At 44.5% G+C, this 23,775-nt stretch overlaps 1 protein-coding gene across 4 annotated transcripts; it reads left to right on the top strand.

The window, feature by feature from the left end:
• The first annotated feature begins 1,235 nt into the window (after positions 1 to 1,235).
• SLC15A4 (solute carrier family 15 member 4) lies at positions 1,236 to 23,332 on the top strand. 4 transcript variants are annotated; one of them, XM_066331769.1, is made up of 8 exons: positions 1,236 to 1,851; positions 7,393 to 7,688; positions 8,444 to 8,612; positions 9,208 to 9,285; positions 10,196 to 10,364; positions 13,387 to 13,542; positions 18,338 to 18,496; positions 21,948 to 23,332. In XM_066331769.1, exons 1-8 carry the CDS (start codon positions 1,282 to 1,284, stop codon positions 22,094 to 22,096), a joined length of 1,746 nt encoding a protein of 581 aa, XP_066187866.1. In that variant the 5' UTR covers positions 1,236 to 1,281; the 3' UTR covers positions 22,097 to 23,332. The 4 variants fall into 4 exon arrangements, with proteins under 4 accessions (XP_066187866.1, XP_066187868.1, XP_066187869.1 ...); XM_066331771.1 differs by lacking the exon at positions 21,948 to 23,332 and adding an exon at positions 21,517 to 21,723; XM_066331772.1 differs by lacking the exon at positions 21,948 to 23,332 and adding an exon at positions 21,414 to 21,510.
• Positions 23,333 to 23,775: the final 443 nt, after the last annotated feature.

Below are 23,775 nucleotides of genomic sequence, written 5' to 3'. Positions count from 1 at the left end.
GTCAATTTTTCACTGAAAACACACAACCAGCAGTGTCTTAGCCACTTTGTTCTGGCCAAAAGCAAGACTTTTAAGATCTGCTGCTGAAGACTATTCCACACGTTCACAGCCTTTACCTCAGCACACATGATGGTGAACTGCAGCACATCTTAGGGTTTTAATTTTACAACCCCATTATGTTTGTTTTTTTTTAATTATGTTTTCCCATTTTCATCACATGCTCTGTCCCACTGAGATCAGTGTTCATTCTCCAGGTGTTCCTGTGTCATTCCCCATGCCCTCACACCCAGCCTGGAGTCACCAGGGGGCTGAGCCCGGCCTGCTGCTTCCCAGCATAAAACCCACATATAAACCCAGCCTTTTACAGTGCACACTCATCACCTTCTCCTGCTGAAAGGCCTTGCTGTGAGACAATCCTGAACTACAGCTTTAAAGAGCCCTAAAACGCCCCAGAGACGATCTGGGGTCTGGAGCATCTCCCCTTTGAGAGGACGTGGGAGCTGGGCCTGTTTAACCTGGAGAAGGCTGAGAAAGGATCTCATTCATGCATATAAATATCTCAGGGGCAGGTGCCAAGGAATCGGTGCCAGGCTCTTTGCCCAGGAACACGATGAGGAAGAAGGCACACAAAGTTCCACCTGCGCACGAAGAAGTTTCCATGAAGGCCACGGACGGCGGAGCAGCAGCAGAGCCGGCCCGGGAGGAGCTGGATGGTGCCTCTGCGGACACTCCAAACCCACTGGAGGCGTTCCTGTGCCAGGCGGCCTTGCTTTGGCAGCGGGGCGGGACTGGACCATCTCCACAGGCCCCTTCCAACGGGAACGGTCCGGAGGTTCTGTGAAAATTCTTTATTGTAGCTCCCCTTGAGCGGCGTGCGAGTCAAAACGGGGAGAGGACACCGGCGGGGAGAGGCTCCACATCCCGCGGGGTGCCAGACACTGCCAGACACGCTGAGGAACGTCCCCGCCGCCCAGACGGACACCCAGAGTGACCGCCCCGCCACACACCGGCCGCCGGCCGCGGCTCCCTCACAGCCCGGCCCCGCCCCGCCGCTTCCGCCCGCCGCGCCCCGTTGGGCCACCTGACGGCGCGGAGGGCGGAGTGACAGCGCCCTCAGCCAATGGCGCTGCGTCTCTGCTGGGGGCGAGGCCGGGCGCTGGAGGAGTGACAGCGCCCTCAGCCAATGGCGCCGCGCCGCTGACGCGGTGGGCGGGGCCGGCGGTGGGCGCGGGCCCCTCAGGGCGGGCCCGGAGCGCGGCGGGGCCGCGGGGACGCGGGGCCATGGACGAGGCCGAGCCGAGCGAGCGCAGCCCTTTGCTGGGCAGCGGCGAGCGCGGCAGGGCGGCGATCGGCGCCTTCCAGGGCCGGCGGCTGGCCTGCGCCGCCGTGCTGCTGGCCGAGCTGCTGGAGCGAGTGGCCTTCTACGGCATCACCTCCAACTTGGTGCTGTTCCTCAACGGGCCGCCCTATGGCTGGGAGGGCGCGCAGGCCAGCCAGGCGCTGCTGCTCTTCATGGGCATCACCTACCTGGTGTCGCCGTTCGGGGGCTGGCTGGCCGACGCCCTGCTGGGCAAGTTCGGCACCATCCTGCTGAGCATGGCGCTCTACCTGCTGGGCATGCTGGCCTTCCCCGTCATCGCCGCGCCGCACACCCGGCAGGGCCTGTGCGGGGACATCCCCCTGTTCCCCGTGGAGAACTGCTCCTCGCCGGCCGCCAACGCCACCCCGGCGCCCTGCTCCCAGGTGGGAGCCACCCGCTACTGTGCCACCGCCACCTTCGTGGGACTGGTCCTCGTGGGGCTGGGCGTCGGCTCGGTCAAGGCCAACATCACCCCGTTCGGGGCGGACCAGGTCAAGTATCCGTCGTGTGGAGGCTGCCGCTGCTGCTGGAGGGTGCCCCCGGGGTGGCAGAGGGGCTTGGCCTCGGTGGGAGGACAGTGGCCGGCTGGCTGATGTCTCTGGAGGTGTTGGGCCCCGGAGAGGGTCACACCGTCCCGCTCCGTTCCCTGCGGGGTGCACGGTGCTCAGTTGTGCCCCGTTCGATAGAATTTCGGTGCTGTGGCGTGACAGATCCCTTAGGGTCCTTGGTTAGCCTGCCTTAGCTGTGCTATCTGCATTCACGAAGCCATCACCATCTACAGCACTTGGGTTCAATACTTACTGGCCATTGAAAGGACTATCAGTTATCCTCCCTGGGGAGTTCGTACCCAGTTATTTTCACCTCAGAGCTCATCAGATGCAGGACAGGACACACGTTTTACCTTTGACAGGGATGCCATGGGCCGGCTAAGGCAGTGTCAGAGGCCTTTACCATCGTGTGATAAAGAACAAACAGTTTTTGTGCTGTAGGGGTTTGTGCAGCACATTGCCCTTGAGTGGCATTTCTGTGCAGGCTCATGCTGCATCACATGATGGGGGGAAGCTGCTGTGGCTGTGGGAAACATCACCTGGGCTGTGCCCTTAAGGACACATCCTGTCAAGTGACCTTATCCAGACTCCCTGCAGTGATAGCATTCCTTGGGTCATCCCTGCACATCCCGGTGCCTTCACAGAAAACATCTGAGAGGCAACTTGGAGTTCAGTAGCAGCTGGAGTGCTCCTCTGTGCTGCTTTTGCAGTCCTGTGCTAAGGCGCTGTGCTGGCTGTGGGTGGTGAAATATGATTTCTGCTTTACCAATGGAGAATTTCATGTGCTCGGGTACCACTGTGCCACTTTCCTATCCAAACTGAAAGTCCAGTGGCATGGCTGTTTACTGGCTCCCTGAGTTCTGGTTAGAGCAGGCATCAGAAATGCCAGGAATTCTTTGTAAGAAGGAGCATCCAGCACAGAATCCCTGCCAGACACACCTCTGTTCTCTGTTGGGCCGTTTGCATTTGTCATTCTTTGGCATTTCGTGTATTCTGAATCCTGGAGCTCTGGCTGAAAGGCAGTGTATAAATGTAAAACATTATTATAGCCCAGCATTGTGTGTCCCCAGTGCATTAGTTCTGCTTAAGCCAGCCTGAGCCCATCAAGTGAAATAGCTTTAATATGACTTTATCTTGTAAGGTGTTTTTCAAAAGTGACTGTTTATCCCCAGAACGCTTTATGAAAGTTAAACGTGGAGATAAATAATGGCAGGAGCAGAGCGAAAGAAGAGCCATTGCCAATGGAAGTGTAGCTGTTGTAGCTGGAGTTTGTAAAGCCTTTTCCCCCAGGATTTCAAGGAAAGCAGTTTCTGGCTGGGTTTGCAGATAATTCACAGTGATTTATGTAGGGTGAAGCCAAAGAAATACTCCTTTCTGGGCCATAATAATCAGTGGAGCTCTGCTGAGGACTGAAGTTCTCCCCTTTTCTCTTTTCCTGGCTTATCTCTTGTTAAATATATTCCAGCATGCCACTTACCTTGGAGTGCAGTTTGGGGCCCCCTTGGGAGCCTTCTCCCTGCACAGGGATGGAGAAAACTGCTGGGGAGATGTGTATAAATCTATATATTTCTATATCTATATAGCTGTATATCTGTATCTATCTGAGAATAAAATCTGTCTCCCAGATTCTTGGGAGGCCAGAGCACATGGCAGATGTGTTTTGGCTGGATGTGTGCTGATAAGATTTGTCCTCTTTCCCCTCAGTACCAAAGGCAAGGATGGACTGTATATCCTGGACTTTAGCTGGCCCAAGTTGAAATCATTTCAAAATATTAATTATATTTCATTGCAGATCTCTTAAAAACGACCATGTGGATTTTTCAGCTTTAGTGTGTGTATAGAATTTGGGTGGAGGGCTCTAATATAATGAGAGGTTTCTTTATTTAGCAGAATCACTCTGTGGAAAATCAGAAACTGAATTGCAATATTTATTTTTCTCTGAAGTTGAAAGATGTGGTTTCAAACTAACTCTGTTAAATGTGTGCTTTTAGAGTTAGTAGCGAGTAATTTCCCCCAGTCAGCTTTAGCAAAAAAAAAAAGTTCCTGCACAGTTGGGACAGAGCAGCTTTTCTCAGCTGTGTATAAACGTTTTTCTGGAAGCTGCAGACTGATCCATCGTGCTGCTCTAAATCTGAGCTGCTGGTTCTCAGAATAGCATTTCTGCAATCATGTGATCCCAGAACCTGGCACTTTGCAGTTCCCCTTTCAGGAGCCGGTGCTCTGCTGTCACTTCCCGTCCCATGGAGCACTTGGTGGCTTTCTGCAGTTGGGAAACAATGGTGCTGTTGGTCATTTATTGTGAAAGCTGCTTCAGCTGCACCCCTGAAGCCAGAAGAGTGGCGGGCTCCTAATCCAGTATCAGCCATAATCATTCTAATTACAGCAGGGTGTCTTTCAGGGTTGTTAGAGAGGCCAGGCTTCCCCCACACTGTGCCTTCCCTCTGAGCCACCTTCAGGGCCAGTAAATCCATCAGGCCATTCCTGCCAGACATCCAGCTCTGCTAGAATTGTCAGTTTACACTTGCTGTTGGAAATTGCTGCTGTACAGATGGCTTTAGAGTGATTTTCAGCCTGTATTTATCTGTAGAGCACAGGTTGTCCAGCCTCTGGATAAGGATGGGCAACCACAGATAAAGATTTGAAGGTCTCCTGAGAGCAACTTATTTTGTTGTTGCTGCTGTCAAGCTTCTTATGAGCCTGTGGACCTCGAAGGCTCTGCAGAGAACAAGTTTGGAACAAACTGTGGCATTCACAAGGCCAGTAACAATAGATGGGAGAGGAAGCAAACTTGCTGAATTTCAGTATAAAACTTGGAAATTATGTAGGAGCTGAGTAATCCCGTGGAGCTCAGCCACTGAGCTCTCTCAGATGATCCCAAAGAATAAGTGATTGTCTGCAGTGATGGGTTAGAGGGTCAGGATTCTGTAAATTTGGCTGTACAGAACTCTTGTCACTGAACCTTCCTCAGCAGGATGAGGACAGGGTTCTCTGTCTCACCCTTGCTCTGTTGTGTGGGTGCTCTCAGAGTGGACTGGGATGACTTTGGGGCTGTTTGGGACATCGGTGGATTGGGATTATTGTCAGTGGATTGCAGGAACAGATGAAAGCTGCTCCTGTCAGGAGCTTTGGAATGATCCTGTTCCTTTCAGGTGGGGTTTTGACAAGACATCTTCACAGTTTTTTGTCTTTGAGAAGATATTCCACCGGGTAGTTCAGTGGGACTCTCATCCAGTTATTAATGTTTGCCAGTTAAATGCCGTGGTGGCATTTCAGACGTGGCTGTGATGCCATTTTTAGTGCAAATCCATACTTGGATAAAGGGGGAAAAAATGGATTCTTTGCACTGTGAGCCTGTGGTGTGTCTGTCCTTGGACCACTGCCTTCCTTTGGGTCACTCTTACAAAAAGGACACTGGAGATGCTGAAGAAAGGGCCACAGACATGGTCAGTAGTTGGCAGGTGAGGAATCACAAATCAGTCTGAATCTCCTACCTCTGAAAAGGCAACAAAAAGAAGGATGTGACCGTGGTTTGTGCCAGCAGTGGTCAGGGGAGAAGCAGGGATGGAGCAGGGAGGGGATGGAGCAGGGCTGGGATGGAGCAGGGCTGGGATGGAGCAGGGCTGGGATGGAGCTGAGCTGTCCCTGCTGTTTCTGGAAGAAGGGAAGAGCAGTGAGGCTCGGACAGGGCGGGTTCAGAAAGGGGAGCCCTTACTCTGTGTCATTACCTGTGGAGCTCTGGGCCACGGGATGTTGTGGGTTCTGAGAGCTGACCTGCCTTCAGAGGCAGCTTGCACAGGCTCATGGAGAGGAGAGCTGCTGCACTGATTAAGAAGAGAGGAGCCATCCTTGGCTCAGGAAGTTTCTCAGGAGCTAATGGTTGGAGGCTGGGATAATGCCCCACAGAAGCCTCATGCTGTGCTTCCCTGTTCTCTCCTGGATCAAAGGGGGCTTTCTTCTCCCAGCTTTCCTTTGTAGACATGTCAGCAGGGTCATGTGCAAGAGGGAGGATGAGAAGTCATCTTCCTTGCAGAAATAAAGAGAACTGAGACTTTGAGATGAAGAAATGGAAACTTCATCAAAGGGATCACTAACACTTTACACACGCTGGAGCACTGTGTTCCGTGTAATTGTTTGCTAATATCCTGCTGCTCATTGGGCTTCAGAAGGAATCCCCAGATTGACACACTGCTGCAGTTGATGAAAGTTAGGAATTGAGTGCCAAGCTGAAGCTGGAGAGGGGGAATTTCCTGGGTTTAGTGTCCAGGATTGGATTTGACATTCTCACAGATGCCCTGAATGCCTGACAGTGCTGGTAGCTGTGCACAGGAATAGACACTTCAATATTTCCTTTGTTGGCTGAATGGTGCAGGAGGGTTTGTGCACCACTGGGAAACCTGCAGCTGTTAATCAGAACTGACAGTGTTAAAACCTCATTTGAAGACACAGCTTGTTTTTCATATTGCAAACTAAATATGGATCTTGTGAAGATCTGGCAGATGAGGGGAAATTTTCAGTTACAAATGAAATTTAACTGACTTGCTGGTCACTGTTAATGGCTTTCAGTCATCAGCCACTGACAAATACAGTATTGGGGATTCTTCTACAGACTACTTGGTCTTTTTAACACAGTTCAAATTTTAATATGCATCATTTCTCTTACATCACCTTTTATGAGTGATGCTGGGTTCCTGGGACTTAATTACAAAATGTGGGGTAACTTACAGCAGCAATATTGAAGAGGGATGGTGAAAACTGTACAGGATAGTTCTGTAAACCAGGGGTGTCTTTACTTTCACTGGGGAGACACTGAGAGCTTCAAGCAGAAGAGTAACACCATGAACAGCACTGACTTGGAGGCATAAATATTTACTGGGGCCTTGTGATCCTCAGGCAACTCAAATTTAATTAAATTTTTTTAAGATCAGAATGACAAGTCTTCAATTTGTGTTCTGATGAGAGGCATTAAGACTGTGTTTAAATTTGTTGTTTAATTACCAAGTATTCATCTGAGGCTTAGAAAATGGAATAGTGTTAACTGGTATGTAAATACAGTTCAAAGAAGCAGTTGTGGCAATACATGGATTTTTAGGTAGCTTAACTTTTAGTTACTAAGAAAAATAGTTACTTAAAGTCCTGTGGTCTACGGGATGTTAATCTGAGTAGAGAAATGACCCAGTGAGAGTCAGTGCAGTAGAAATAATGATGGCATGTCTGGAGGAGCTGTGTCTCTCAGCAGTGTGGCTGTTTTTATCCCTGTGCTGAGCTTCTAGAATGTTACTCACATAATGGTGCAGCTCACTGAGGTGTCATTTCATCAAATACCACGTGAAGCCCAAACACTTCAATCACTCCAGTGTGACTCTAAATGAAACCTCAGCTCTTCAGTGTGTTGAATACTTGTTTAAATTCTAATTCAAAGGTTTCTAATTCTGTTTAGCCTTATTTCCTTTAGAAACTGAAGGCCTTGCTTTTGCTCTTTTGCAGGTCAAGGACCGGGGTCCGGAAGCCACGAGGAGGTTTTTTAATTGGTTTTATTGGAGCATTAATTTGGGAGCTATCCTGTCTCTGGGAGGCATTGCCTACATCCAGCAGAACGTCAGCTTTGTCATTGGGTACAGCATCCCCACGGTCTGCATTGGCATTTCATTCATGGTCTTCTTGTGTGGCCAGAGCTTCTTCATCACCAAACCTCCCGATGGCAGTGCCTTCACAGACATGTTCAGGATCCTCACCTACTCCTGCTGCTCCAAGAGGAGCCACGGGGAGCACTCAGCAAACAGGTTTGTGCTGGGCTCTTCTCAGTGGCTTTTATTCACAGTCAGCCCAGCACTGGCACTCCTTAGTGTTCACTCCAGTGAACTCAGACTGCTGGGAGTAATTCCCACCAGAGGCTGCAGGAGAATGAGCAGCTTTGCTCTGAGAACTGGAAAACTGGAGCCCTGGAGATGTTTTGTGGGAGTTGAGGGCTGGAAGAGAGGCACAGTGCTCTCCCTGGTGTCAGCTGAGCTCTGTGACCTGCCAGCTCAGGTCTCCTCAGGGTGTCACATAACCTGACTGTGCATGAGTTAACTTTCTTCTCTGGTAGATGTGTTTGTGGATGCCTTCTGGTTTGAAAAGCACTGTCACCTGCATTTATTGCTGTAAGTAGCGTGATGGGGAGCCAGAAGTTTTCCACTCTTAAGAGCTGCCCGTGGAATACTGGTGGTGGAATTGAACCACTGGTGAGAGATGTCAGGTGCCTCCCCTGCAGTGGGCTTCCATGTGTTCACACTGCCCAAGAGCTCAGTGACTTAACACAAAATACAAGTTACTCCCAGTTCTGCCAGTTATTTAGGGCTGTGTGGGAGGATGGGAAATCAGGAAACCTCCTAGCAGAGAATCTCCCCTGGTGTTCCCACCTGCTGGGGATCCATCCTGGCCTAGCTGCCTTCTGTAACTTACACTGATCACTTATTTTGGAGATGCCTTAGGTTTCTGTGAGGAAGACAAGACTGGCAGCTGTGTTTAACTGACCATTTCCAATCCTTTTCCCCAGCGAAGGCCAGGGAGTGCTGCACCCACCTCGCAGGCAGAGCCTCTTTGAGATGGCCAAGCTGTCTCGGGGGGGCCCCTTCAGAGAAGATAAAGTAGAAGATGTAAAAGCTCTTGTCAAGATTATCCCTGTCTTCCTGGCTTTAATACCTTACTGGACAGTGTATTTTCAAGTAAGTGAGTAGCTCCAAATGGTTATATTTTACAGATTTTCTAATTTAAACTTTTTTTGGGGGTGTCCTCTCATAAATAGGAAGCTTACCTTGAAGTTGAGGGATGAAAAACGACTACTGAGGAATACTCTCAAATAGTATTTTGACCTAAGGATAGAAAAAAAAAATAAAATCATTACAGTTGTGGTTAAGACTCAGAGCTGTACAAATTCACAGATCTTAAATGCTGTGCTGTCTTTCATCTTGCAGTTAATTGTTTGACAGAGGTTAGGGTGAGTGCTCTAGACCTCATTTTAATTTTCAGGTTCTGTCATGTAGAGATGATTCAGGCTATCAAATACATTTGGGAAAAAAAAAAAAACAAACCCAATGCAGACTTTGTTTTCAAAGACACACAAATGATTCCTTGTGCTTTCAGTAAAAAAAACTGTAAGGTTAAAAAATCTGGTAACATTCTGACCATAATACTTTCCAGTTTGCTGTGTTCACATTTCATCTCTGGTATAATCTTTGTTAATTGTTATGAGATGAAAACCACGTTGCTCTCAGCACTCTTTGTCCAAGTCATCTCAACTTCTCTTTTTCCTAACACCAGATGCAGACAACATATGTATTGCAGAGTCTCCATCTGAAGATTCCTGAGATATCCAATGACACCAACTCCATCCACACGGTGAGCAGAGCAAACCAAGTGCAAACCTTTCTTTAGCTGAAATTCTTTAGTGTTGTACAAAAATTCCAGGAAGTTCAGGCAGTGCCTTTGGGGATTTAGGAGCACGATGCACATCCCAGGTTTTGTCACACCAGCCTCTTCAGGCCTCTCTCACTGCTTCCCCCAAGAGTTTCTTTATCCTTCAGTGGCCAAAGGCTGACCTTTGAAGAAAGCTGATCCATCTCCATGCCCTGGGTTGCCACAGCAGGACAGCAGCATTTCTGCAAGCCCAGGAGGAATGAATACCCATCCTTAAGTAGTGCATTAGCATTTGGAATTGGAGACCCATTTGTTACTTCAGACTGCCTGATCAATAATCACTTTACCTTCAGCATATTGAAAGGAGCTGGTCCATCAGTATTTTTCAAGAAGGGCTGGCTGGCATCATGTGATTGCAGAAATGGTGCAGAGAAGTAAAACCATGGGATTTACAGGATATTCTGTGTGTTACACCAGCCTCCCTATTCACTTGACAAGTGTAACTTGTTTTTAATTGAATTTTGCATTCACATTAGTCACACTCTGTTTCTGCTGTTCTGTGGCGTATTTCTGATAGTTCTGAGTCTTATAGAAGATACACAGAGCTTGGCTATTGAATACTTTTCGTGACTGAATTATGTAACAAGTTAATTTCTGTCAAATGAGAAACTGAGCTTAGAGATGTCTGAGCAGCCAGATTCAATGAAAACCTGAACAGCTGAATATTTTCTTCCAGCTTTTAAACACTCTTATTTGACTTTTCACAATGTCTGCCAGTGCATTGTTGTTTATTTCAGATCAAAATGTTGAATCAAAATATTTTTCTGTAAAATGATAGTAAAAATCAGCTCCTAAGTATGAAAATGCCAACTGGAGTCATCTCCCCTTTCAGTTTCCAGCAGCCTGGCTGACCATGTTTGATGCAGTGCTTATCCTGATCCTCATCCCCCTAAAGGACAAGCTGGTGGACCCCATTTTGAAGAGGCATGGCCTGCTGCCATCCTCACTGAAGAGGATTGCAGTGGGAATGTTCTTTGTCATGTGCTCTGCCTTTGCTGCAGGTAAGAAAAGCAGCTGGAGATCTCCTGACACAGTGAATTGTTCAGCTCACTGCAGCAGCATTCTTTAAAAAACCGTGTGGATATTTAATTCAGCACTATTCAGATCTCTTTTTCACAGGATAGTTGGAATGTGCCTTCATGGATGCATTTCCCTCAATAAATGGGGTTGTATCCAAAAATTTACTAAACTGAACACTTGCAATAAAATTGGACCATTTTACCTGCCTGAAGTAGACTTTACATATCCCCATTAAAAATGTTTCTTCATACATTCTGGCTTCCAAGTATTAAAGAGCTGAAATTTGACCTAAAATCCTTTTCCCCTGATCTGAAATAATAAAGTTAGGTTATGTCTGAACAGGAGTTTCCTCCCACTTTAGGTTTTCTCTCCTCTATCTTCCTGCTCCCTAATGTTTGGGGGTTAGTGTAGTGTAAAACAGCCCAGCTGTAGCATGAAAGGGAAAAGATGGCAACTCTGCTGGCCCCATAAATCAGCTGCTTTTGAGGTGATTTCAGGTTGTTAAATGCTGCTGATGTGGAACTGAGCATCTCTGAGCAATGCTTCACAGAATCTATTGCCCTCACCAGCACCACTGTAATGAACATATTGATAAAGCATTACAGCATTAAATAAATTCATTGCAGCACTTGGGATCCCCCATATTTTAGGGAGAGGGACACTTTATATGGTTATTAAGATTTCTTTCAATGAGGGAGGTAATTACTCGGCCAAGGTCACCCTGTGGGCAAGCAAAGTTCTTAAAGCAAAGTCATTTAAAGTTAAAGTGGAAGCGTTTCTCTTATTCCACGTTTCTTAGGGCACTGCTGCTGCAGAAGGGGATGATGTAAACCCCTTAAATGTCAGCTCTTTAAATAGAACCTGTGGGCTCCCACGGAAGGGAATTCAAACCCAGCAATGTCTGTCCTTGCTCCTGGTGGGGAAGAGCTCATCAGGCTCTGGTGGCTGAGGTGGGAATGAAAAATCCCATAAAGTCTCAAATGCTGTGTTCAGTTCACCTACAGCATGGTTTTCTTGGTTTCATCCTCCCCAGCTCTCCCCCAATAGAAACTGAAAAGGTCAATTCTTCGGGTGATTATTTGCAATCTGTTTGGAAAGTTTCACCTTTTGGAGTAACTTAACATCTCTCCATAATAACCAGAATTCAAAAGCTTCAGTTGTGACAAATTTGGGGTTTAGGAAAGTGTTTATTTCTAGCAAGGTGTTGGTTTATATGTTTCATTCAACTTTTATTTCCTCTTTAAGTGATATTTATAGCTGCAAATTAATATATATTACTATAAATATGTATTTATTTATTTCTATTTTAACATTCTTAAAAGACATTATTACTTCCAACCATTGCTGCCTTTGAGAGGAACACTGAATAAAATCTTAAACATATGAAAATGTCCAGAATTTGCAGTCATAGGAATATCTTAATGGGCTTTTTGTGCCATATGTCCACTTTGACTTGCCTATGTAACAGCCTTTAGCTGTGGACACTACTCAGGCTGCCTGTTAGATTGGTTAGATTATTTAAAATATTTTATCAACTGTGTTAAAATACAACTGATTAGATTTAATGAACATCTGCTGTGCTTCGTGCATCTTATGGTGAATTCTGAGCAGCAATGTTCAGGGTTATTCAGCTGGAAAATCTACTTCATTTATAGAGTTTAAGCCATTATAGCAAGAAGATCACATAATTTTAACTACTCAGAGTGTAAAATGAAACTTGTCTATCAAAGTCTTAGAGGAAAAATCAATAGATTCCAGATTCTGAAGTACTCTGAAGAGGAATTTATGGCAAAGTTTGGTGTATTGTGCTCCTAGGTGGCTCAGTGTTTATTTTGTACGTGTATAAACACATTAAGATCACTTTATGTTTTGAGGTGCAGCAATTCCGTGTTGAGTGTAAATAAATGAAATTACATCTGAGCTCTTAGATGACTCTGCTGCTTCGTTTACATTTTAATTAAGGCCCACTCTAAAATGTTTGGCAGCTGTATTAAAATGAAAACATCAAGAAAGCCAGTTTTATTTTAATTACAGCAGCTCTTCATAATTCAGAGGGCACTGAGGTAGCTGAAGAGCTCCAGAAAGAGACATAAAAATAAGGTGGGTCACCTGAAAAGGGGTGAGGAACATACAGAAAAAGGCTGGCCTGACATGAAGAAGGAAACAGTGACAGTACCTCACTTGTGCTCCTCTGAATTGTGATGAATAAATTCACCTTATTTCCAAGGATAAGAGATGAGAGTTCTTTTATAGAAATCTCTTTTGGGTGCAGCAGGGAGTTTTATTAACAATTATCTATTCTGTGTATTTTATGTAACTGTGAGTCAATCGTTTCATCTGGGCAACTTCAACAAAACCCCACAGCATTATTTGATATTCACTTTTCCTCTAAACTGTTGTGCTGAGCAAGCTAAAAATGCTGATATTTTACACTCCCATGTCTCTTTTTCATTCTGTATGGAGTACTTTCTATGCAATGTATTGCTTGTAAATCAAGCTCTAATGAGCTCCTGGATGTCTTTGGATGAAAAGTGTCATAGAAATGTCATAATCATATTCATAGAGGGTTTTCATAGCTCTCCAGGACTGCTGGAGCCATTTCCATAAGCAAAAGGGTTTCTAATTTATGAATACTATGGTGGCAGTTGAAATGGTTCAACAGTGCAAAGTAGTAGTTTGTGGAAATGAGATTGTTTTAAAAACAGCCCAGCACGGTGTCCGTGGGAGCTCTGAGCTGATCCATCCAGAAATGGGCTGAGTGTTTGGATAATTATTGCTGCTGAATGAGAATATAATCACTAATTCTATGGCAGAACAACTGTATGCCTTGAAATAACAACAGCAAAAGTCGTCTGCAGTGCTTGATGTCAGGAAATAAATACACATTCCTCTTGTGTCACTTCTAATTGAAATGCAGGGCTGAAATCCTAATTTAATTCTTAATATGGAGAAACAATGTTTGCATCTTAGGTCAATCTTTTTTTCCCCTCCCCTTTCACACAGGAATTCTGGAAAGCAACAGACTGAAAATTGTCAAGGTGAAAACAATTAACCAGACAATTGGGAACGTGACATACCACGCTGCAGATTTGCCCATCTGGTGGCAGATCCCTCAGTATGTGCTCATTGGATTCAGTGAAATATTTGCAAGTATAGCAGGTAAGAGCCTCTGTGTGCTTCAGTCTGCTTTTGTGTCTATCAGGACAGAATCTTAGAAAATAAATACTTCTCAAATCATTAGAAGGAAGCTCTGATGTTCCCAAATACATTTTTAGACAATATTGCTCAGTTTCAGTGGCAGAGCTCACCGTTGTCTTGCACATTTGAAGCCTGGCTGTGGAAGATTGTGCTTTCAAAATGGAATTTCAAGCACAGTAACACCTAAAATATTTGTGTGGCATCCAGTTAGTGCTGGATATTTGCAAGCCCTCATGGAAAACAATATGCTCGTTCAGTATCGTATTTTAATGCACTTTTGTGTCCTCTGAATCTTCCTCTGTGTTGGAAATACAATTTGTGCTTTGTGGTTGTTTTTTTTTTTTTTTTGGTCTTATAAACTGAGCTCACAGTTTAGAAAGTCAATTAATAAGTGGACACACCTTTCTGAGGACAAAGGGAACAAATAAATCACATTTACAAAAACTTATCAGTTTAAATTCATGTTACTTGAGCTTTTTCATCTCTGAAATAAGAAAAATTTTTGTGAGTATTAATAATGAAGTAGCTATTTTTATATCATTTTATCTACTTTATTTCTGGATCAGTTTTTCTGCAGCTGTTCCAGCACTTCAACATGACACTAAGCAAACTGAAACGCTTCCTAAATTCTGTGTGTCTTGAACAAATGCAAGAGATCCTCAATTCCCTAATTGCCTGTGTGATGTAGTGGACAGCTGGGTGCCCACACTGATTTTTAAGCTCAGAGTGAAGTGGGAGGAGAGGGTGAAGAGGACTATAAAACCAGATTTTCTGGGCTGTTTCCAGGGCTCTTCAGCAGGAGGGGAGCTCTCTGTGGTCACTGTGGCTTTCCTCACTGAGTCCCTGGGGTTGCCCAGGTGAAATAAATGCTCCTGGGAATCTCTCAGAGGTGCTGTTGGGAGCAGGGCTTGGTAACAATCACCTCTGAGTGTCTCTTCTGGCACCACTTCAGTGGAATTGAGGAGCTCCCTGATGCAATCCATCAAAACTCCTCCAGTGACTCGATGTAAAAATCATTTCTTCTTTTTTTTTTTTTTTTTTTTTTTTTTGCTGGACCAGAGTTCCTTATTAAAGTGTTGGAATTCTGTGAGCTGTGAGGCTCACGCACTCAAACTGGCACTACCTGCAGCTCCTCTCCTTCCATTCCCCCTGACAGAAGCTGCTGTTTCGTTTCCCCTCTTCGGGGAGTTCACTTTCATTCCTGGGCAGTGGCAGGGAGGTTCTGTGATTGTGGAGGATGGTGCTGGCCCCAGCTGTCACACGGCTCGTTTGTTCCCCTCTCAGTGGAACAGAGAATTGCTGCTCCATCAGCTTTCTGCTTACTCGTGTTGTGCTGTCATCACACTTGTTAGGAAATGAAATAAGGTGCTTGGGTTGCTTGGCAAGGAGGATAAAAGTGGGCTTTGGTATTTTTTCCTATCAATTGCTGTCCATTTCATTATGTGTGCATGGCACCTGTCACAAGGGCTAACACACTCTTTCTGAAGAGAAAACCTTGCCTGATTTACTTACAAAAACCAAGGCTGTATTTAGCATTTTTATCCAAAGAATCGCTTTTAGTCAGTTTAGTGATTGTGCCACTTAAATCCTAACTCAGATAAACAGAGGATTTATCAGAAATACTGATGTTCATGGAAAATTAAACCAGTTTCTTCCCTCTTACACAATCTTGTTTCTCTCTCACATACTATTAATAGTTCAGAGGTGTTTGCCAGGAAAAAAACAGCAAACCTGTCTGCAGGCAGTGAAAGGTCTTGGAGCATTCTGTGTTTGCTGAACTCCAAGCTGAGAGGACTTCAGTGGAGTTCCTTGTGAGAAGTCTTTAATGCTTACACAATCCTGATGGGAATATTCTGCTCCTTCTGATGGGAATATTCTGCTGTTCTGCACTGCTGGGTCTGTACCAACAGCGTTAGAACTTCAAAAACTCTTGGTCAGTGTTTGAAAAAAATGTACCAGGAGTTCTGTGCAGGGCCCAATTGCTTTCTGTAGTGCACTTTCATTTGATTTTTTTTTTTAACAAAGGCTCTTTCTTGCCTTCTGATTGTTACCTGAACATAGTTCTTAATACTTTTAAGAAGGCCTTTCAAGACTCAGAGTGTGCTTTACCAATTCAAGATTAAACTTGATAAAGGCAGCTACTGTGCTATGAAATGCAGGCTTAAAATAAGCAAAGTGTTAACAATTCCAAATCCATAATGATGTGGAAATGTTTGTTGTGAGCAAAGAGGGACTAAACAGCCCAAGAGCTGAAACACACCTCTGTTTTTCTGTTTACTCTAAAACTGAGCATATTCTTATTAAGCCACATTAGTTACACTTGAGGTACCTTTAGGAAGATGACACACTTTGCATTAGTCTTTTGTATTCTCCTGTCAATCCTCCTCAAACAGCCTTGTTGAACTGGGAGTTGTAATCTCACATGACAACACCAGCGAGGGGCTTTGGTTTCAGAAGTGCCTGTTTGCAGGAGCATGAAATCATTATCAATGGCTGCCAGCAGCCAAAGGAGCTCTGAAGGCAAAGAAAAGATTTTACATCCTTTATGCCAGATTAAATGTTAGTGCTGCTGCAAAAGTTACTCACATTTAGAAATGTACCTTATTTCGTTGCAAAAAGAGCAGGGTTGCACTCCTTTTGGTTTTTGTTCTGAGTTTAAAGGTCCTTTTCCAGCTGGAACAGTCAGATCCAGTGTTATCTGTAAAATAAACAAGGAAAGAACCAGTCCAGACCCTTTCATATGTTATACCTGAGCTTAACTTCTCCAGAACACTCAGAAGCCTGCTGACCAAGATGTGCCTGAGGCTCAGGAGACCTGTGGCAGCTCTGGTAACTTCAGGAGAAATCACCAACAGGCTGCTGTGTCCTCAGAGCACTCTGCTTATTCTTTCTTCAAATGCACTTGGACAGATAAAGAAATACTCCTTGGAAAATCTGAATTGTTTATTGGTGGCAGAACCTAGGAAACAAAGGCACTTTAATTCTGGAAATAAATATCATTTTGCCCCCCTGCCCTGCCCGTTGGCAGCTCTCTGTCTCTGCTTAGGGTCTGAATTTAGGGAAGCCTCTCCATTCTCTGGTTGGGATTTGAACTTTGGGAAGCCTGTATGATTCTCTGTTTAGGGTTTGAATTTCAAGAAGCCTGTCCCATTCTCTGGTTGGGGTCTGGATTTCAGGAAGCCTGTCCATTCTCTGGTTGGGGTCTGGATTTCAGGAAGCCTGTCCATTCTCTGGTTGGGGTCTGACTTAAGGGAAGCCTGTCCATTCTCTGGTTGGGGTCTGGATTTCAGGAAGCCTGTCCATTCTCTGGTTGGGGTCTGGATTTCAGGAAGCCTGTCCCATTCTCTGGTTGGGGTCTGGATTTCAGGAAGCCTGTCCATTCTCTGGTTGGGATGTGAATTTTGGGAAGCCTGTCCATTCTCTGGTTGGGGTCTGGATTTCGGGAAGCCTGTCCATTCTCTGGTTGGGGTCTGGATTTCAGGAAGCCCCACAGCTGAGCTGGGTGAGGAGGTTTCAGTTCCCTCCTGGCCTCACCCAGCAGCTCTGCTGGCCTGTCCTGCAGAGAAAGGAGCTCCCAGCTGTGGCTCGGGGTGTTGGCACATCCCTGAGAACACCCAGATCTGCTTCTCTGCCAAGAACAAAGTTCCTCCCTCCCTGTCAGCAGCCAGGTTCCCTGTCTGGCTCCAAGTGCTAATCCTTTCCTCGAGAAGAAAAGCCCCTGGGTTTCTGTGAGATCCTGCCTGGAGCAGTCCCACAGCAGTGCTGCTGTAAATAAAGCATGCCTTTATTATGGCAGACATCAGAGTTATGCAGTTGCAGGTCTGTAATGCTCCCCTCGCAGAGAAAAATGTCAGCTGAGGTGGCATTAATTCTCAGGGTGAGCAGACTTGTTTGGAAACAAGCGTTTCACCTGTCAGAAAAAAGCTCTGCAGTGGAATATATTTGATTGTCTCTTGTGAATAATCCCATTTGATTTTTGACAGGAGTATTATTCTAAAGAGGAGAGTTAATCATGGGCATTAATCTTTGCGTGGCAGAGCCTAACCCAGTGTGTGCTCTTGCTAGACAAATTCAGTAGCACACATCTGCAGATGGATGGTCACTGGTTTGTTTTTCTTGGGTTTATTGGGTGAAATTTGAGTAAAGACAGCTGAAAGTTCAAGCCCTGTATCTACAAATCTTATAAAGAATTGTCTGCTAGCGAGCAATGATCTCAGAGAATTCTAGCTCAAAAGTAAATTAAATTAAAATAATGACTGCCTTTCAAGTTCCAGTTAATTTCTCTGGCTGCACATTCAGAAATAGAGATACTGGGGCTGTAAGAAATAAATGTTCAATGCAAGAATAACTTTTTTTTTAATCCTGCATGTTCTGCCCAACAGACAGGGAACAGGGAAGCAAGGGAGATGGGAAACATGGAATTGCCAGGTTTGAGGTAGTTTAATACATTTCTTTAAGGATCATTTTAGACAGAAAAATGAATATGTTGGTTGAGAAGATTTCTTGATTTTACACATGGAATATAAATAAGATCAAAGTCTGTGTCTCAAACGTTGTCCATTTAATGGGTCCATTGAATTGAATTGAATTGAATTGAATGTCCATTGAGGACCTGTAAGAGGATTCATAAAGCAATTAAAAGGACCTGGGAACTGCTGGGGATTCACTCCACACCTGTAACTTCTAGAACACTTCCAGAACAATCTGCTCTCATCTCTTACATGTTCCAATAGCATTTTCTCATCTTTTGACACAGGTCTAGAATTTGCCTATTCAGCTGCTCCCAAATCTATGCAGAGTGCCATTATGGGACTGTTCTTTTTCTTCTCGGGCATCGGGTCCTTTGTTGGCTCTGGATTGTTGGCTCTGGTGTCTATTAAAGAGATTGGCTGGATGAGCAATCACACAGATTTTGGTAAGTGCATTTTCCACTGTGTTCATGCTCTGGAAAGTAGAAGTTTCAGTTAAGCATCAAGGACGTGGCACTGTTGAGTTTTAACAGTTATTATTTTCAAAATGTTAATTTGTCTCCTGCTCTGGTAAAGTTTCATTTTGCATCTAAGTATGAAATAATGTGACTGTGCAAAATAATTCACTGCCCTCGTGAAAGCACAAGACAACACCTCTGTAAAACCTCAGTTACTGCATTGCATCACTAGAAATCACAAATATTTTCATTTCAGTAAAAAGAAATTCCAATTGCGTGCAGCAGAAGAATATATTTGGTATAAAGTACTGAAATTGCTTTCTGTGGTTATGGGAAGTAAAAAGTACCCATCTCTCTCCAACTGATGATTCAGCTTCCTCATTTCTAGGGACTTCATTGAAATTACCACGAGCTAATTCTGCATTTCTGTCTGCTAGCTATTTATACTCCTAAAGTTCAACAAAGCACCTGCTTTCAGTTGCCAGTGGAGGTTAAAAATAATTCCTGGCACCAGTAGGTGGCACCTTGGGAATTTCAGAAAATCCTCCCAATCCTCAACGAGCTAATTAGTTCAACCAGGAGGGGTGTGAACAGTCCTTAAAATGTCTCCTAGACATGTACATGGCTAAACTTTGAATTTGCTTGAAGAGAATTTGCCATTTCCACTGCCAAAAAGCAATGGTGCCTCATTCCTACATGTGCCACAAGTTGGCATCTGTGGCTTGGAAGTTGTTCTTTAAAAACTGCAGAAGAGAATGAGTAAACAGGTAAGAAGAGAACCAGCCTGAACCTTCTGGAAGTGTCCTCCCCAAATGAATGTTTCACCCCATTGAGGCTTCTTTTCCCCGACCAATTTCAAAGTTAGAAAAGGAACCTTTCCTGCAGCTCCCTGCAGAGGTAATTCAGCTGACCAGGGCTGGACAGAGGGTAAGAATTTCACACAAATGATGTTGGTGGTGCTTTTTCAGCCCTTTGCCTTTGTTCTCTGAAGCAGCTGATGGGAAGATGTCTGTGTAAACCCCTCGGGCTGTGTTAAATCTCCCCAGGGATGGCCAGCACTGGGAGGGGTTCCCTTTCCTGAGCCTTTCATTGATGCTTTGGGGAGGCTGCTGAGCTCCTGGGGACACCTCCCAGCGCTGGGTGTTTGTACCTTTCTGCAGCTGCAGGTACAGACACACCACAGCAGCCCTGCCCCAACCCTGTGTGACTTTACACTCCATTTTCATGTGGTGTGGCATCACTGAAAATTATCAGCCTCGCATCTCAACTTTGCTGGGATTTCCAGGGTGGGAATTGCAAGGAGGAGTCAATCAGTGAATGATCTCATCTTTTTCATCTTTTTAATGCCCATAAGCAGCCCCAAATTTCTGCTGTTTCTGCCAACTCTTGACACCCCTGGGGGTGTGTGACTGCCTCCCAAATCTCCTGAGGAATTCCCTCTCTGCCAGCACTTCAGGGGTGCCTGCTGCCATTGAACTGACTGCTTCTCCCACCAAAACCAAGATTTCCTGGCTTTAATATCCCATCTCATAAAGGATAATCACTACTCTTTAAACACATCTGCTCTCGAAATGGAGATGCACATGTACATTGTGTTTTAAATGTCAGCAAAAGGCTCCGTTTAATTTTACTGCTTTTTATTATAAGTTCCTTTAATTGAATCTTAAGTTTCAGTAATTAAAGTAATTGAATGTGCACGTTTATAGGTTTTTTGCAGGAACAGCTGCTCAGGGCCCATGTACACGTCACTGTTTTAGTCTCTGCAGCCTGTTTGATAATTGTAATGGTCCACTTGGCTGGGCTGGGCTGGAAATGAGCCACAAGATACTGTTCTTGGAAGTACAGCAAGGTGTTTCCTCACAGAGGAGTGATGTCTTAGCAGTGAGCTTAATTCATTTAACACTGTTTAATGTCCAGAGCATTGACAACTTGGAGGGAGCATCAAAGGTGATGTCACCTAGGTTTTCCTGAACTCTAAACTTTGTCCCCAAAAAAGGCTGAAAAACGATGTCAGTAATGCCTTTTTTTTATACCTATGGAATTGCCAGCTTCTTCCTTTACAGAATTCATTTTTTTGCTTGTTTTATTTTCTTTTGACTTGATCTAAGGCATGGGAGAACAAAAGGAAACATTCCTTATCCTGTGCACATCTTCCTCAGCAGTGCCAGCCTTTGCTGTGGTAATTAAAAATGAACTGTGCACTGGGATGGAAACCTGAGCTGGCTTTGGTTCTGCAGAAGAGTCTTCACCACTTCAACTTGATGAGATTCATCTTTTTATTTGTATCACCTTTATTAATGGGAGGGGGTGTCTGTCTGTTTTCTCCCTTCCCCAATTCTCCCTAGGCAACATTAATGGCTGCCAATTAAACTATTACTTCTTTTTATTTATATTATTTATATCACCTTTATTAATGGGGTTTTTTTTTGTCTGTTTTCTCCCTTCCCCAATTCTCCCTAGGCAACATTAATGGCTCCCAATTAAACTATTACTTCTTCCTGCTGGCTGCCATCCAAGGAGCCACCCTGTTGCTTTTCCTGATTGTGTCCATGAAATTACTTCTTTTTATTTATGTCACCTTTATTAATTACTTCTTTTTATTTATATAATTAATTACTTCTTTTTATTTCTATCACCCATATTAATGGATTTTTCTGTCTGTTTTCTCCCTCCCCCAATTGTTTCCAGGTAACATTAATGTCTGCCAGTTAAACTATTACTTCTTTTTATTTATATTATTTATATCACCTTTATTAATGGGGTTTTTTTTGTCTGTTTTCTCCCTCCCCCAATTCTTTCCAGATAACATTAATGGCTGCCTATTAAACTATTCCTTCTTTTTATTTCTATCACCTTCCTTATTGGTTGTTTTTGTCTGTTTTCTCCTTTCCCCAATTCTTTCTAGGTAACATTAATGGCTGCCAATTAAACTAATACTTCTTTTTATTTATATCACCTTCATTAATGGATTTTTCTGTCTGTTTTCTCCCTCCCCCAATTGTTTCCAGGTAACATCAATGGCTGCCAGTTAAACTATTACTTCTTTTTATTTATATTATTTATATCACCTTTATTAATGGGGTTTTTTTGTCTGTTTTCTCCCTTCCCCAATTCTTTCCAGGTAACATTAATGGCTGCCAATTAAACTATTACTTTTTTTAATTTATATCACCTTTATTAATGGATTTTTCTGTCTGTTTTCTCCCTCCCCCAATTGTTTCCAGGTAACATCAATGGCTGCCAGTTGAACTATTACTTCTTTTTATTTATATTATTTATATCACCTTTATTAATGGATTTTTCTGTCTGTTTTCTCCCTTCCCCAATTGTTTCCAGGTAACATTAATGGCTGCCAATGAAACTACTACTTTTTTTAATTTATATCACCTTTATTAATGGGTTTTTCTGTCTGTTTCCTCCCTCCCCCAATTGTTTCCAGGGAACATCAATGGCTGCCAGTTGAACTATTACTTTTTCCTGCTGGCTGCCATCCAGGGAGGCACCCTGCTGCTGTTCCTGATCGTGTCAGTGAGATATGAACACCACAAGGCCAGGGGCAGCGAGGTGGCTGCCAACGGGAGGCTCTGAGCCCTGCCAGGGCTGTGCCAGCAGCGCCCAGGGCAGGGCCAGGGGACAGGGGACAGTGGCAGCAGCCCTGCTGTGTCCCCAGGGGCCGTGGCTGGGCGCTGTGGGCTGGGGAAGTGCCTTAAGGCAGGGGCTCTTGGTTCCCTCGCACTGCTGAGGACAGTTTGCCCGGCGGTGAATCCACTGCAGCCCTGCAGCTGCTCTTTTGGTCCTGGGGAGGTGTTTACTGGACTCCTAAAGCCTGGACACTTGGAACTGGGAGTCTGAGCAGTGCCAGGGATTGTTGTGACACGGACACTCAGCGGGTCAAGGCTTCCCTGAGGACACAGGAGAGAAACCACCTGACAGAAGCCTCGAGCACTGCGTGGATTTGCAGTGCTGGGAGTCATTTTGGGGGAAAAACAGGGACAAACTGAATTCCAAATTAGCCAGATTGAAAAGGAATATCATTTTATAATTGACCTGTCACTGACAGCGTATCAGGGAATTAAATCCAGCCTTGCAGTCAGGTGTGGGCCTGAGATTTCTGGCTCTGAGAGATTTGAGCCTGCAGGCAGCTGCTAACAGACTGAAATCTCTCAGAGGCAGAAATACCAGGCCCACAGTCAGGAGTTTCCATGACTGAGGGCTGAATCCTAAATCCCAGCAGCTTGTCAGCCAGCTGCTGCAGGCTTTGGTGCACAATTAATACTTGTTGGGATTGAAACTGTTCGACTGCAGCAATGTTTTTATTTTTAAATCTTCGTTAGATGTATTAGGACAAGGCCCTGTTCAGTCTAACACTGTTACTCCCCTAAAGACTATCCCAAATAATTGCAGGAAGCCAAGTGAGCTGGAATTCTGAGCAGATCAATGCACAGTAGCCATTTAGCAGCCTTTAGCCAGATCCTTCAGTCTTGTCTTACTTTTAGTTAACGTGCCCCAAGGTTTGGATCTTTCAGCAACACATTCCTCCAGCAGAGCAAATAAATGGCTTTATGTTCAATTTTACTGATCCTAACAACTGTACTTCAGAGTGTGTGCAGACTGGTGTGTGCAAGGAATTATGCAGAAAGAAAAGAAAACCTTTTTATTAATGTGTTGAATTTTTTATAGTTTCCTTTGTCTGCAGTTCCGTTGTTTAAAATGTCCTTATTTTGTACACGGACATCTTTTTAATGAGTTTACAAAATAAAAGGAACCTCCATGCTGTGACTTTGGACCCTTTGTTTCTAGGTGAATAAAATTCTCCTACAGCTATTTTGGTTTTTAGCCTTTACTTCCTGTTCTTTAGCCTTTATTTCCTGAAGTGGAATGGGGTTGGATTTGTGGGTGTGCACATTAATCCTGTCAGACACCACAGCAGTGTCCTGTCCTTGCCCAGATAAATCAGCCAAAGGGCTTCAGCCAGTGCATCCCTCAGGATGATCTCAAACTGGAATGACTACAGAATAATGTCTCTATGAGGAGAAACTAATTCCCTTTTCCAGCTCTTGTTTTAGAAGCTCCATATGCTGCGTTTCTGGAGTATCCCATTTATAACCAGCTAAAAAAGCTTAATATTGACAGAGTGGAAGCTGCATAAAGGACAGAACAGAGACCAAAAAAATTTTCCTTTTTTTTTGGTTGTTGTTCCAAAAAAACAAACTCGTGGTGTTTTACGTCTGCACCATTGATCCCCAAAGCTCCAGAGGCCAGGAGAG

This window comes from Sylvia atricapilla, chromosome 17, assembly GCF_009819655.1.
Source record: "Sylvia atricapilla isolate bSylAtr1 chromosome 17, bSylAtr1.pri, whole genome shotgun sequence".
In the NCBI taxonomy this organism is placed as follows: Eukaryota; Metazoa; Chordata; class Aves; order Passeriformes; family Sylviidae; genus Sylvia; species Sylvia atricapilla.
This window is presented reverse-complemented; position numbering and strand designations above follow the sequence as displayed.

Excerpts from the sequence above, each read along its gene's own strand:
- SLC15A4 (XM_066331769.1), top strand. The coding sequence starts at position 1,282 with ATGGACGAGGCCGAGCCGAGCGAGCGCAGCCCTTTGCTGGGCAGCGGC. Across the intron at positions 8,613-9,207 it reads ACTGGACAGTGTATTTTCAA|ATGCAGACAACATATGTATT; the intron begins GTAAGTGAGTAG and ends TCCTAACACCAG. Across the intron at positions 18,497-21,947 it reads GAGCAATCACACAGATTTTG|GGAACATCAATGGCTGCCAG; the intron begins GTAAGTGCATTT and ends AATTGTTTCCAG.